The sequence below is a fragment of the Odontesthes bonariensis genome, chromosome 19 (assembly GCF_027942865.1).
Source record: "Odontesthes bonariensis isolate fOdoBon6 chromosome 19, fOdoBon6.hap1, whole genome shotgun sequence".
NCBI lineage: Eukaryota > Metazoa > Chordata > Actinopteri > Atheriniformes > Atherinopsidae > Odontesthes > Odontesthes bonariensis.
Window position 1 is genome coordinate 8,358,382 of NC_134524.1, and position 14,775 is coordinate 8,373,156.

General features: G+C 43.4%; 2 protein-coding genes across 2 annotated transcripts; one reads left to right on the forward strand and one right to left on the reverse strand.

The window, feature by feature from the left end:
- Positions 1 to 32: 32 nt before the first annotated feature.
- On the forward strand, positions 33 to 5,849 carry mettl3 (methyltransferase like 3). Its single transcript, XM_075450852.1, has 11 exons — positions 33 to 279; positions 1,224 to 1,414; positions 1,508 to 1,975; positions 2,067 to 2,242; positions 2,973 to 3,186; positions 3,297 to 3,484; positions 3,944 to 3,982; positions 4,079 to 4,187; positions 5,301 to 5,366; positions 5,449 to 5,561; positions 5,652 to 5,849. Exons 1-11 carry the CDS (start codon positions 174 to 176, stop codon positions 5,752 to 5,754), a joined length of 1,773 nt encoding a protein of 590 aa, XP_075306967.1. The 5' UTR covers positions 33 to 173; the 3' UTR covers positions 5,755 to 5,849.
- A 136-nt stretch (positions 5,850 to 5,985) lies between these two features.
- On the reverse strand, positions 5,986 to 13,201 carry LOC142368648 (uncharacterized). The gene is made up of 3 exons (XM_075450853.1): positions 12,977 to 13,201; positions 7,104 to 7,199; positions 5,986 to 6,996 (listed from the first exon to the last, which is right to left on the reverse strand). The coding sequence occupies exons 1-3, from the start codon at positions 13,086 to 13,088 to the stop codon at positions 6,824 to 6,826; spliced, it is 381 nt and encodes a 126-aa protein (XP_075306968.1). The 5' UTR covers positions 13,089 to 13,201; the 3' UTR covers positions 5,986 to 6,823.
- Between the last annotated feature and the right edge of the window lie 1,574 nt (positions 13,202 to 14,775).

Below are 14,775 nucleotides of genomic sequence, written 5' to 3' on the forward strand. Positions count from 1 at the left end.
TTAATGCCAGACAGGAACGTCTAATCTCAGTCAAATTGTTAGTACGACCAGTTTCCGCTGTGGACCGCACATACATTGCAGCTCAGAGCGCGAACCAAACTTTGTCTCAGAAACGCTGCTCTGTGTGCCCGGCGTCCGGATTTGATTTGAATTGGTGTTTAACCCAGCTCGTCATGTCAGATACATGGAGCAACATCCAGGCCCACAAGAAGCAGCTGGACTCCCTGCGGGAGAGGCTGCAGCGGCGGCGGAAAGATCCTGCGCAGCTGTCCGCGGCGGGTACGTACAAACCGGACACAGTACAGCGTCTTTAATTCAGTTTGTATAAAACTGAGCTAAAGCTAAAGATTTAAACAATGAAGCTTCTGATTTCACCAGCTATCTACTGCCATTAAGTGGATTACAATGAAGGTAAAACAATGTCAACAAGTAAAATGTCTTTATCCCGTTTAAAGTAAATATTCAAATGATGGATTTGTTTTTATAAATGAGAATTATTTTCAGGATTATGGCACTGAGCTGCAGAATACAACAATATAGGAAACAACACAACAAATTTAAACAAACTGATCTTTTGCTGGGTACTGTGGCGAAGCCCCTCGTGCAAATAAAAACAAGTTGATGAACATCATGTACAATACTACCTAACCTCTGCATAACATAGAGTTGAGAGAATGTGTTCAGTCAGAGGCTTCTTCAGCTCCGCTGCAACGAAGAACGATACGTGAGATCAATCCTGTCAGCAGCAATAACCACACAGTGACGGCTTATAATTGTTGTTGATGGAAAAACACTGCAACATTATAGCTTTCCTTTGGTCTAAATAAAGTTATTATTTTCATTTCATTTCAAAATGCTACAAAACTCAACGATAAAACTTAAAACCGCTCAGAAATAAATGTCATTAAACATCTAAAAATATTATGATTCCTGTTTTTTTTACTTGACTTGATAAAACAACATGCAACTGATATCTGTGTGTGTGTTTTGGACCCATCCAGTTTAAATCCCCACGACTCCAATATGAGATCTATACTTTCACACCATCATTTGACACGTCCATTTAAAAAAACTCTCCGTTCTGTTTTTAATCACGAGGTTCAGATGTAGTAAACAAGAAGTCCAAAAACATACATATTTATTATTCAACTTCATATTGTTTTAAACCCTGAAAGGTTTCATCCTTTTTTGTCTGTGCTTATGTTTTCACTTTGCTTTCACAGATGGTGGAGGCAGCACAGACGGCTCCGTAGCCAGGAGTGACAGTCCAGCTCCGTCAGCTCCATCCGGCTCTCAAGAGGAGACAGAAAAGCCACCAGACCCCGAACTAGAGAAGAGGCTGCTGGGATACCTGTCTGATCTGAGCCTTTCGCTGCCGACAGACTCCCTTGCCATCAAAAATGAACTCAACAGTGTAAGGCTTTGTTGTCCTAATGGAAAATATCACCCTTGAATTTGATGTTTACCTTCTCTGATGTTCTCCCGTTGCATTTATTTCCCATCACAGCCAGAATCAGCTGTTACTCACGGATGCATCCAGAGCCTGCTGCTCAAATTCTCCGCTCAGGAGCTCATCGAGGTCCGACAGCCTACCTCAGCTTCTTCGTCTTCTGCAGCTTCCTCTTCTGCTTCCTCCTCCACAGTCGTCATAGCTGTGGACCACACCAAACTATGGGCTATGATCGGATCTGTGGCAGGAGCCCAAAGGCCCGGAGTTAAAAGAAAAGCAGAAGACCAGACCCACAGCAAAAGAGCCAGTGGCTTCTCACCCTCACTTCAGAGCTCTGCTTCTCCTCCACACTCGTCCTCCTCCTCTCTGACCCCGGCCTCCTCCTCACAGCTGGCGGGGCCTTCTGCGTCAGGGAGCGGGGCCGAGAAAAAGAGCAGGAGCAGTAAAAGCCAGTCGTCCCATTTGGACATGGAGATTGAAAGCCTCCTGAACCAGCAGTCCACCAAGGAGCAGCAGAGCAAGAAGGTAATTATTAGGGGTTATTATGTTGACTGGTGCTGTTTTCAGCAGTGTGGGATTACAGATGAGGCCTCATGTGACGGTCCTCTGTGTCCAGGTGAGCCGAGAGATCCTGGAGCTCCTTAATGCCAGCACAGCCAAGGAGCAGTCCATCGTGGAAAAGTTCCGCTCTCGTGGCCGAGCGCAGGTCCAAGAGTTCTGCGATCACGGGACCAAAGAGGAGTGTGTCCGTTCTGGAGACACGCCTCAACCATGCACTAAGTTGCACTTCCGGTGAGTACCTCTTTTTATCACTTGTGGTTGTGTTGACATAAAAACTGACCCCTATTTTGACTTGGTTTGAGTTTATTCTGTAACAAAAGCCAAACTAGCACCAACAGGCGTTAATGAGCAGTTAAACACCAGGCTGATATCAGAACCAGCACATTGTGACAAATATCATAATGCCACGGTTTTATATACACTGATCTTAATTAGTGTTAAATATGCTGGAAATGATGCTATAAAATATTATTATTTTTGCATTTACTAAAAGCAATTAAAACCACACAATTTCCTGAAGGGTCGATTTGTAACCATGACTGTGGCCGGAAAGGTTGCATTAGATAAATCAAAGCCCTGTTTCTTGACCTTATGTTTAGACATCATCCATTTAAAGAAATATGAGAAATGTGTAAGGATATGGGATAATATCATATAATACCATTTAATACTTTAAAAGCCACAAAAGTGAAACATATTCTTGTCTCAGGTGGTCTGATGTTCAACAGTGTGAGTTTCCCACACGGTTTCTATCTCAAATACATCCTTAATCTAAAGGGACTCACTTTCAAAGCCTCTGACCTTCTTGATTTGAACTTTTTTTTTAAGAATATTGATTTAATTGTAGAAGTCTTTGCACAATTGGTCACAAGCTAGTTCAGAGTAACTTGAAATTTGAAAGGCTGCATTACGTGTTGGAATGTGCAGCTCATGATTATTTTTGAAACCGTCTGTCGTTCAGCCGCATCATCAACAAGCACACAGACGAGAGCCTCGGCGACTGCTCCTTCCTCAACACCTGTTTCCACATGGACACCTGTAAATACGTCCACTATGAGATCGACAGCCCCCCGGAGACCGAGGGCTGCCTGCTGGTGCCCCAGGTGGGGACCACAGAACTCGGCCTCCACGCGGGGGACGCTGACAGCAACGTGGGCACACTCTTCCCATCACAGGTGAGGAAGAGGAGAGAACATTAGATAAACACATATGTGGTGGTATTTTTCTTTGCGAGTACTAGATTTCTATGATGTCGTGCTTCGATTGTTTTTTTTTTTTTTTTTAGTGGATCTGCTGTGATATTCGCTTCTTGGACGTGTCCATCCTGGGTAAGTTCGCAGTTGTGATGGCCGACCCGCCTTGGGACATCCACATGGAGCTGCCGTATGGTACTCTGACTGATGATGAGATGAGAAAACTTAGCATCCCCGCCCTACAGGATGACGGTTTCCTCTTCCTCTGGGTCACTGGCAGGTAACTAAAACAAGTCTCTGTGCTCGGTTTATGGCCTGAGCTGGAAAACCTACTGCTTCGTGTAACCATTTATTTATCCAGGACAGTTTGATTTTTAACAGTTCAGCAGCCATGTTCTTGGTGGTCCTCAGATGTTCATATTGTCCTTAAATGTAGGACCAGCTCAGCTGTTTCCCTGAGTTACATCTCTGGAGGGAATATCAGCTTCTCCTCTAAGCTGTGATCTGGGCATGTTTACTACACTTAGATTAGACTTTAAATGTTTTTTTGCATTTATTAGTACTTATTTTTAAAGTGTCTTTTTTTTATATAAGTTAAACCAAGAAGGTAATTAAGAAAATGAATCTTTTCCCCCTGAAGTGCCAGAATGAAATTTGCCTGAATTATGTGTGTAAATTTATTCTGTTGCCATTGTTATTGTTATTATAACTCCCACTGGTCCTTGTCTTCCTCCCTCAGGGCCATGGAGCTGGGCAGAGAGTGTCTCAGCCTTTGGGGGTGAGTTTTTCTTTCTGTAAACTGACAACCATCATCATTTTGTTGCGACACGGTCTTACTTTTCTTCCCTCGTGTTCCTTGACTTTCTCCTCTCAGCTACGAGCGTGTTGATGAGATCATTTGGGTGAAAACCAACCAGCTTCAGAGAATCATCCGCACAGGCAGAACGGGTCATTGGCTGAACCACGGGAAGGAGCACTGTCTGGTAGGTTTGGAGATGCATTCACATTAGTTTTTGCTTGGGAAAGACGCTCTCGCCGTAGATAGAGCCGAGAACTTCCCTACTGAAGTTTAATTTTATAGCTAAAAAAAAAAAATTAAAACAAGGGATCAGTGAGCATAAAAAGCACAAAATGCAGAAATCAGAATTTTATTTTGTGATCTTGAACTTATTTTCACCTTTACTGACACCAAGGGCCGTTCACATATGCCCTTTCAAGCCGGGACTGATGGGTCTTCGTTGCATATCGTGTCACGTGTGAAAGTACAGTGGCGAAACGGGGGGTCGAAGTTGCTGATGCGCCTTTTAGCCAGCAAGGAAGGCGGTAACAGGGGTGAAACACGCTCGCCTTATGTGTGCTTAAGCCTGATTTATGGTCGTCTACGGAGAGCGACGGAGAGCGACAGAGACCCTCCCGGAGACGCTCTTCGTCGCTTGCGTGCGTCGGCCAACATTCCTATCTATCCGTCGAGGCGACCGCAAGGGTTGTGATTGGTCGGCTAACAACATCGTTTCCGGAATCACTTTTCCGGTTTAGCTCCTTCCTCTCAGAACAACAACGCCGCCATTTTTGAAAGAGTTTACTGTGTGTGACGGTCAACATTTGGTCAAAATTATTTGCATTTCAATATCAACAAGGTCCAACTCCAACAACAGTTTTTCTCTCTCGCTCGCCATCGTTCACTGTGAGGAGTGGAACGGAGCCGGAAGGTGAACAATCAATCAACGACTTTCACCATAGACATCGTGAGATTGGGTCATTTAGCGTAGCAACGCCTACTGATCGGGAGGTGAACTGCCTTGTGTATCCGACATCCCAATGGAAAACTTCGAAAGGTTTACTGACCACGGAGACGGATTGACGGATAGAACCATACCGAGGCCTTTACACACATCGAGCCAGCATCGCAGAACTTTCCATTCTAACCAACGATGTCGTCGTCCCTCAGCTGATTCTGCGACGCCGGCTCGATGTGTGTAACAACACAGCAATGTGGCGCCGAGCGTCCTCTGTTTGGCGTGTCAGGAGAGCAACTGATGTGTGAAATGTTTGGCTGATGAAGAACTGGGACAGAAATGTTTGCTGTTTGTGTTCAGGTGGGCTTTAAAGGAAACCCTCAGGGGTTCAACAGAGGTTTGGACTGCGACGTCATTGTAGCTGAGGTAAATGATTTCGTATCTTCTGACGAACGTACTGTTACCCACACATCTTCAGCCTTTTAAGCGTCTTGTCCCTCCGACTCAGGTCCGCTCCACAAGTCACAAACCAGATGAGATCTACGGCATGATAGAGAGGCTCTCGCCCGGCACCAGGAAGATTGAGCTCTTCGGTCGACCCCACAACGTTCAGCCCAACTGGTAACATACTTGCTTTTATTTTACAGCCCATTTAAAACACTTTTTCATCTATTTAAAATGCCCTTTTAATCCCTTTAAATTCCCACGTAGGATAACTCTTGGAAACCAGCTGGATGGCATTCATCTGCTGGATCCTGAAGTTGTGGCTCGGTTTAAGAAGCGGTATCCAGATGGCGTCATCTCCAAACCTTAAGACACGCTGTGAGGACATCGGTGTGTGAAGTTTGTTTTCGGACTTCTTTTATACTTGTAAATATATTCTTTTTCTAATAAATACTGTCAACAAGATGCATCATCTGTGTCTTGGTTAAGAATGATTAAAACTGCGTGAGGATATAACTTTCTGTTCCCTAAAAGCAAAGTTTTGATGTGTTTTCAGGTTTAATCCCCTCGTTTAACTACTGCAAAGCATCATACTCGCAACTGATAAAAACACAGGAGAAATTCTTTATTAAAAATGCAGTTATTTTGTTAAGAACAGGGATTTTTGATGCACAGAAAACCGCCACTTTCATTCATATCTGATGATTACAGGCCAACGTCCATTCAGCTCAGAACCGGGACTTATTATGAAAATGTTGAAAGGAGTCGAGCAGAACTAACTTATCAAAAGTTGTTGTGCAGCTCTGTTTCCTTTTACGCAGTTTCATAGATGAACTAACTACACAAAAACATCCTCATACAAGGTGTCAATATAACCCCTCGATATTTTAAAAAAAGAAGGAAGTGCTTTTCTTAACACAGTCCAGTAGGAAAAAACAAGTTCTGAGTTTAGCAAAATGATTCGATTACTCGTGATGACGTAACTGATGGAGTCGAGACGGGTTAACTAATGTTGATTAAAAAGCCCTTTTTAGTATCAGCCATGATCTAATCAGCCAACTGAGAATGAATCAAGTTTTTGTTTACAAATGAAGTCCCGCCCCCTCTGTTAGGAAAAAAGAAAAAAAAAAAGGAAAACCTCCACAAGGAAGAAAAGGTAAAGCACTTATCGGTGAACACTGTAAAGAACTTTTTTTCTGCTCTCTAAATCAGTCTGTTGGTTTGGGCAGAGGATCCGCTCGGTTAAGTCTTTTAGTTCTTTTTCTGGAGCAGTCTTATTGATCATCCAGAGTTCTGTGTGTGCAGCAGAGCACAGGAGGTTAGAACTCCAGATGAGGCTCTGAGCGACCACATCTAAAGTCGACAGACTCCTTCTCTGCACCACAGACTCCGAACAAAGACCAAAATCCATTCGGCTCCTCCGCAGGCTGCCGTCCGGCTCAGTAGGTGGCGTCCACTGCGTTGATGTTGCTGTCCAGCTGGTGCCTGAAAGACAGCCTGGCCTTGGAGGAGAAATAGATCTGGGAGCCCCGGCTGAGGCTTCCTGCTCCTTCGCTTTCGCTGCTCCAGGATGTTGTGGAGGACAAACGTGGCTTCATCTCCTCTATGGGAACTGAATGTGGGGGAAAAAAAAAAATACAGTCAAGTTTCATCGGGCTTTGCTGTAATGAAATGGCTGCTTATATGGTCTAGATTCTATTAGATCAAGTTGCCCCTCACCTGCCGCTGGGGGGCACTGCCTGCTCCTGCAGCGCTCTTTGCAGCGTCTGTAAAAAGGGAAACACTGCAGCATCTTCACACCCATGACAAATCCGCCTGCGGACAGAAGAGAGAGCGCAAAAGACATGAATATCAAAGCTCCGATTTCCACTAAATCAGCTCAACGGGGACAAACTTTCTCAACCAAACAAGCCTTCCTCTCCAGCTTACATTTAAGCTGCCTTATCTGACTGCAGGTCTGACAGCTCCTTGTCTGCTCAATAGGTCACAGTTTAATGGAATTATGATGCTGCACTTCAGCACCGCGATAGCTTAATGTAAGCTGACAGTATCGATGAACGGCACCGTGGCCCAGCAACCAGCCCCTCGGTCAGTATTTACAGAGCCATCATCACTGTCATCCTGCCCGCTGTCTAATCCTGGGAAAGGACGTCAGTGTGCTGTGGCAGTCCGTGGAACTGATAAGCTCTCTGACAGCCAGACAGATTACACAGAGCTGACATGAAGTAGACCTTTCATCACCAGCAGGCAGACTTTCTCAGATTTTCCCTCCCAACTAGCTGTTCTTCGTCCTATTGTTAAGCGTCCCTCCACCTGCATGGAAGTCAAAACACCTGTCATGCATTTTGTTTGACACCATGCGGCCGTGATCCTTTGTACCGCGGAGCTGGATTAGTCTGTCAAAAATAAACTTTTCCCTCAATATAGTCAATCAAACTATAGCTGACAAGGTCGCAGCCACACACCAGTGCAAAACCTCATCTGCTTAGAGAGAAAAAGGCTTTTATTTTAGTCTAATCAGGTTAGAAAATGGGTCAGGTGAAATGGAGCAGAGGGAGGTGATGAGCCCGGACAGTTTCTACTGAAATTGTGTTGAGAAGCACGTGGATTGTCCTAGTGTCGGTTTGTCTGCTGCATATCTAACTGACGCATAAGAACACACGAGTCGCCCGAGAGCGAGGCCGGTTTAAAATGCAGTTAAGATAAACAAAGGAAAGAATACAGCTTCCTTTTATGAAAGACTGAAATAGCTTTCAGGAGACTTGGCAATAGGAGGTGATAAACCACAGGATCATACAGAATATATTTAAGTGTTTCATAAGCGAGATCTGATACATTACACAGTAGTTTCCCCTTAGTTTTAAGGCGAGTCTTTTAAGTGCCTGCTTTTAGCCTGACTCTGAGTTACAAAGTCAGAGTCCACACTTTCCTTGAGGGAAAACACTGCTCCTGAACCGCTTAAGACACCTTATTTGTTGTCCTGGCTTTACTGCCTTTACTTAACCACCTCATCATGTAACATATCTGCATAATGCCTGCCAACTGACTCGACTGGAAAGTAAGTGATATTGTTGCTTAATTGACATCCATATTAGACCTAAAAGCCCAACTTATATTAGAAATGTGCCTGACTGCACTTCTGGTTATTTGAGACTTTCCTCCACTTCAAGACAAAGATAGATATCAAAGATATGGTCAATGATTCCTTTCAAAGAATGTCCGGCCTCTCGTGGTCGTGAGAGCAAAGGATGAAAGTGGCGTCCACGGCGGTACGGTCGGATAGCCCTAAGAATGCTTTTTCACCCTAACCATGACTGTTTTTATTCCAAGTAGTTCTGACTTGTATATGCCCAAATGATGTTATCACATGTAACCAAGCCAACTAGCAAAATGGCATCCATCATGGTGTCGGTCACAATGTCAAAAAGATGCATTTTAGACCTGAACATTACTGTTTCCTAACCCTTAACAAGAGGTATTATTGCCTAAATCCAACCAGGAGGACAGAAATAGTTGTAAGGTGCTGCTGTGTTATTGGTGGGACGTACAATGGTCATCTCACAAAGGCCCATGATTGGCTGCTCTAAGTAACCCTTCTCCTTCCTCCTCATGAGGACTTTGTGGCGTCCTAAACGAAGAACCTTGAGAATGACGTCTGCTCTGATGTGGAAACGCTCACATGAATTCATATTTCCCTTCTACGGCAGGTACAGGCAGAACTTTCCATGACGCCGTTATGAGCGGTGTTGAGGGAAATGAAGAAATAACCTTTACTGATGGGGGACTTGTTGGGTTTTTAATTCTATAATTTCTTTATCGTACTTTACAAACCTTTCAAACTGTGACAATATCGAGCTCTGAAGCTTTCAGAGTAAGGTAAATCACTCACATATGATATGTATGGGTATTTAGATCTGTGCCTGACTTATTTAAACCTATAATGTAGGGAAGTTGTACTTTTAATAGATGTATAATAAAGATTTGGGTTACTAATTATTGTAAAGTCACATTACAAAGCTGACAGTCTGTTGTAAAATATGTTTTAAAGAGCCCATATTACACTCATTTACAGATCAATGCTTTGTTTTTATCATTAAAACCACAAATATTCCAAGTGTCTTGCTTGTATAGATGGTGGGGAAATCAGTCTGTGGCCAAACTAGCTGGAAATATATAGTAGAACCTAGAAATAGCAACTATTTGTTGATAAGATTTCACAACTGAATAGATTTATTTAAGTCTCCCTTTATCACTCCAGATAAATAATATTTGGGCTGTTTTCCCCCCTTCAGGTTTAAATCAGACGTCATCGTTTGTGTCCTACGTGTTAATTTCTGCATCCACTGCAGCCAACACACCTCAGCCTGCCAGTGGCATTTTTTCATGGCCATAGCAGGTTTCACCTGAATCCTCCAGGTACTGTCTGAAATTAAACGCCCACCTCGCTGCTGTTCTGATGGGAAAACCCTCAGAATACGTTAATCCCCTGAGCCTCATTGTTCAGTGATCACACCGGGACAGACTTGGATATCTGATGACAAACACTAAACTGGGATTGCAACATAAAGGAGGGCAGTGTTGGCAGAGCACACTTTTTTTTTTTTCTTCTTCACTGTTTGCTTCTGCTTGACTCAGAGAGTTGGTTTCGTGGAGACGTGACAGCTCACACATACACTCCAAGCTGCTGCAGCACATTGCAGACATGCCAGAGAGGGAAACAGTGTCCACTTAGAGAACACAGCCTCCCTATTTCGGATGAAGTCGCACCATAAGAGCAATTTTTTTCTCTCCTCAATTATCAAACATATCATGCCCTCAGTTCTCTGTTTAGCTCAGGTGTGGTTGTGAAACTCTATCTCTTTCAAAAACAGCGATTCCATTATGTTTAGCTCGGTTTAGAGATACTGCCTGCAAGATGAGACCTCGCTGTATAGCAGTGACAGTACAGGCTGAGCAGTTTTTTTCGCCCCCTGTGCCCAGTTTCTCACACAAACACATGCACAGTATTGAGGCCCTGGTCAGTGGTGAGGAATTTTGGGCACTGATCATGATTGGCTGTGGGGGTCTGGCAGCACCCAGCAGGCTGGGAGCCTGGATGAGAAAAACAACCTCAGATGGTACACACACACACACACACACACACACACACACACACACACACACACACACACACACACACACACACACACACACACACAGAAAAAAGAAGAAAAGGAAAAGCAGTGGATTGAAAAGACCAAATAGGAAGGACTTAGAGCATGGAAAACAGCAGAAAGGAGAGTGAAAGCTTGGGTTAGTAAAGACTGGCAATGAAAGTTAGAAAAGGACTCAAACTGGAGGCTCCAGCCTGCAAGCGGCTGCTGATTAATGTGGTTTTACTTGTTCAATCTGTGGCGGCTTGATGATGGAGCTGAAATTTGTGCAACCCCTCCAGAGACACATTGACAGCCAGCTTGATTTCAGGATTTGGGTTTTAAACTTTTGGAGTGCACGTCTGTGCATGCCCGCACTCACAGGTACCTTTAATGGGGTAGTTAAGCTATTTCAACATGCATGTTGAGTACAATCTGAACATTAAGCTGTCACCTCCGTCCACATTTGGCTTCTTATCGGTTTTACATACAGCTCTAATACGTTTACAGTATCGAGATAACAATCACAGCACCTCATTTCCACTCAGTCTTGGGAGCTTTATAGGGGGGAAAATGCAATCTAGTGCTATTAACTTCAACACAAAGTCTCACCCAGGCCTGCCAGGCCGGATGAAGCACACAGTGTGCATGTACGTACCCACACAGTGTGCATGTACGTACCCACACAGGGTGCGGTGCCCATTAATAGCTGCATGCAATCTGCTTTCATTCATATTCATCAGAGATAAAGCAGCTTTTAAAGTGTTTCTAAGAGCTCCAACAGACAGATCAATACTGCATGCTTAATAGTATATTGAAGGTTAGCTTTCTGCCAAATGAGCTCCTACTTTTAACTCTCACAGTTTCCTGATCATATCTGTACTTTCACTCAGTGGTACATTTGCTTAAATGCTACTTTCTGCTTCTTCTTGAATACAACTCAAAGTAAAGTCCAGTATTTTCCACTTCTTTGCATTTCCACAACAGCACCTGTTACATGTTGTTTTTTGCAAATTACGATTCACACAAAGAATGTGATGTTCTGTACCCAACAGCTTGTACAAGTACAGCTGAAACAATTACTCCTGTAAACAGTTACAAAACATACAGGAAATCGGCCTCTATTTGATGGTTGTTTCAAGCATTTCTCATTATTTTCAGAACTTCCAATAACCAAGCAATCTATTGATTGGTGACGAAAAATAATCTGAGGATTAATCAACCATTAAACTAATCGTGATTAGCAGCTGGGTTCAAACTAGCTAAAATCCCCCCCACCTCAGCAACTACATCACCAAGATCCTGCTTTTACATTGAAGGAGGTGAAGTGATAATCTAATCTTGGTATATGACAGTACAGTCACATATAGAAGTATATTCTTTTCATCCATTCCCTCTTTTACACAGAATATGTGAAAATAAAACACAAAACTGTCAGAAATGTGCTCAACTTGCCTCGGTTTACAGTTTATCTGAAACCCGACAGGCAGCTCCAGTTTCAATGCCTCATTATGAGCACAACATTATGATGTAAGATTAATTTTTCTATGCAACTAAACATGTAACTATTTTGATGGAACTACTCATGTAACTATGGGGGGGGGGGGGGGGGGGGGGGGGGGGGGGGGGGGGGGGGGGGGGGGGGGGGGGGGGGGGGGTGAAAGACCTCCCCTTTCTTACAAAATAGCCAGTTACATGTCCCTGTAAGCAGAAAGAAATGACACCTCCCTTAGAATTTCCATGTGGTTCTTTACTTGAGTGCTTTTACAAAGTGATCTAATACTTTAAAAAGTACAAAATACTAACTTTTCAAGCTCTATTTCGATTTTTCATCTTTAACATGTTAATTTGTCCTTTATGGGATTTTAAATGACCTTTATAGCCAAAATCTTGCTCTTTTAAAGGCCCAGATGCGTAGTTTTTAAACAATCTTTCAGGCTACAGCTTTTGGTATAGTTTGGAAGGGTGTGCGGTGCTCGTGCAGGAGATGGAGACGTCAGAGCGCGCGCAGTCGGAAAGTTGAATGGAGAGCGGCGACTGACAGGTTAATCTGAGCTCCCATCTACTACAACACTGCACATCACTAATCCCTGCGACTCTGTGGATAAACGATCAGGTACATGTCTGTGTTTACAAGTCGCGCTACCAAGAAGAGGAAGCGCCTTTTTGCTTTTTTGAGAGTGAAATAGAGTCTGAAGATTCAAATAGAGGCATAAAAGCTTATCTGAATGTAGCTCAGTGTTCCCAATGAAACAACCAGAATAATAGGTAACTTATTCAGGCGTAAAGTATAAAGTTTGACGGGCAGTTTTCAATAACAGCAGCTCGCAAAAAGTTTACAGCATAAGCAGGAACCCTCCCACTGACACACCTCCCTCTGAAGCTGTGTGAATTCAGAAAACTGCAGTCCTGAAAAGATTAAACCTTCTGATTTCTGCTCAAACAAGTAGCTTTACATACCCGGTGAAGTGAACGCGTAGAGTGAAAACGGAGGAAAGATATATTGTAGACACTTTTCCAGCAGAAACGCCCCGATCCGCTCTTCATGCACCGTCCTTGTCGCTTCTCTCATTAAATTTGCGCCTGACTGCGTTGCCGCTGCGTTGCCGCTGCGCTGCCTCGTCCTGCACGTCCTGCTCTGACAGCGTGGGGAGGTTTCCGTGGCGCGGACAGGCTGAACTTTAAATAGGCTGCCCTAATCCCTGGAGCATGGTGAAGCTGGGCACGCCTGCCTTCCTTCGCCCTCCCCTTTTCTCTCCCCCTTTAACTCCCAACCTTCCTCATTCTCTGCTGTCGACCTGCATGCTTCCTGCATGATCTGCATTGTTTTGCCTCCATGGGATCAAAAATAGAAACTGCTTTATTGATAGCAGCTAATGCTCAATTTTGCCTTTTTACTATGGCGATTTGACAAATCAAGACTCCTTAGGCCTAATAATCACGTTATGGCAGCAAATTTAATAGTCCTTGTTATCGAGCTCTTATTGTCTCCTTTAAAGATTTCAAATGTCAGGATTGAATACATGACAGTAACCCTGGAGTAGTTTATGTTGTTTAAATAGTCTGAAATGATAAGTACTTCTGTAAATAGTCTATATGAAGTTAATTTCCATGTCCTATCCAGGCAAAAACCAAAATTCCGTGGAGAAAACGAGGTGAAGTAACTTTCAGTCATGCATAGCTCCCATCTCAACATTTAACCACAAACAAAACGTCAGCATGACCTTCAGAGTAAAGTCTCATTATTGGGTAACTGTCCAACAGCAGCTGCATGATGGTATGTGTTAACACTTACAATACAGACACCAGTCTGACTCACCATGAATTTTCAATATATTTCAGTTGATTTCTCAGAAATGCATCTATACCACCTGCATACCCGGTATGCCATACCGGCTTGCTCTGCTTCAGTGTATTTTCTTCAAAATATGAAATTGTTTTCCAGGAATAAGGGATTTGCAGAGTAGCTTCCTTCAGGCTTCAGCCCAAATTAATCAAGCGGGTTTCAGACTTGTGCCTTCATACATAGAACAGTTCTAGCAAGAAGGACTGTAGCCCTCTGTGGAATAAACTGAAGCTGGGTGTGTGTCAGTAAACCAAATATTTGTCATTTAGTTAAAGCCAAGCACAAATAAATGGACAGGGAGACCTGTTTTTGGTGCATTTATGTGTAGTTATGATAATGCATTAACATCGACCTTTTTAAAAGCAACAAGAGTGACGATTAAGGCTTGTAATAGTTCCAAGAGTTTCACTTACAGATTTCATTGCCCCAATAAATCTCAGGTGAAACAAACATGACTGAGCGAGCTTATTCACGTAGTGGAAAAAAAATACAGAATTATTTCATAAAACTGTCCTGCGACTGTGATGAAAACCATGTAAGCTCAGCATCTGGAGTAAGAGTTTACATCTAAACTCTGACATTTTGCATTTTTTTTAACCTCATTTGATGTTTGTAATCTTAAAAGAGTTCAGTGTCTTCATCACCTTGTCACATGGAATTTATGAAGGCAACCGGACTTCTTTTCTTGGTTCCTGTAGCAGTGAAGGCTTCTTCACCTCTAACTTTGGTTGGCAGGTTCAAGCTTATAAATGGCTGTGAGGGAGGATCTGAAAGATAGCAATCTGCCTTTTGTGGACTGTGTGGTGCACGTTGATGAGGACTGAAGTCTTATTCAAGAGTAAACCAGAAACCTACACACACATCTTTGACTCACATCCATCAGAACTCCGCCCTATCAGGCTGAGAATGTCCC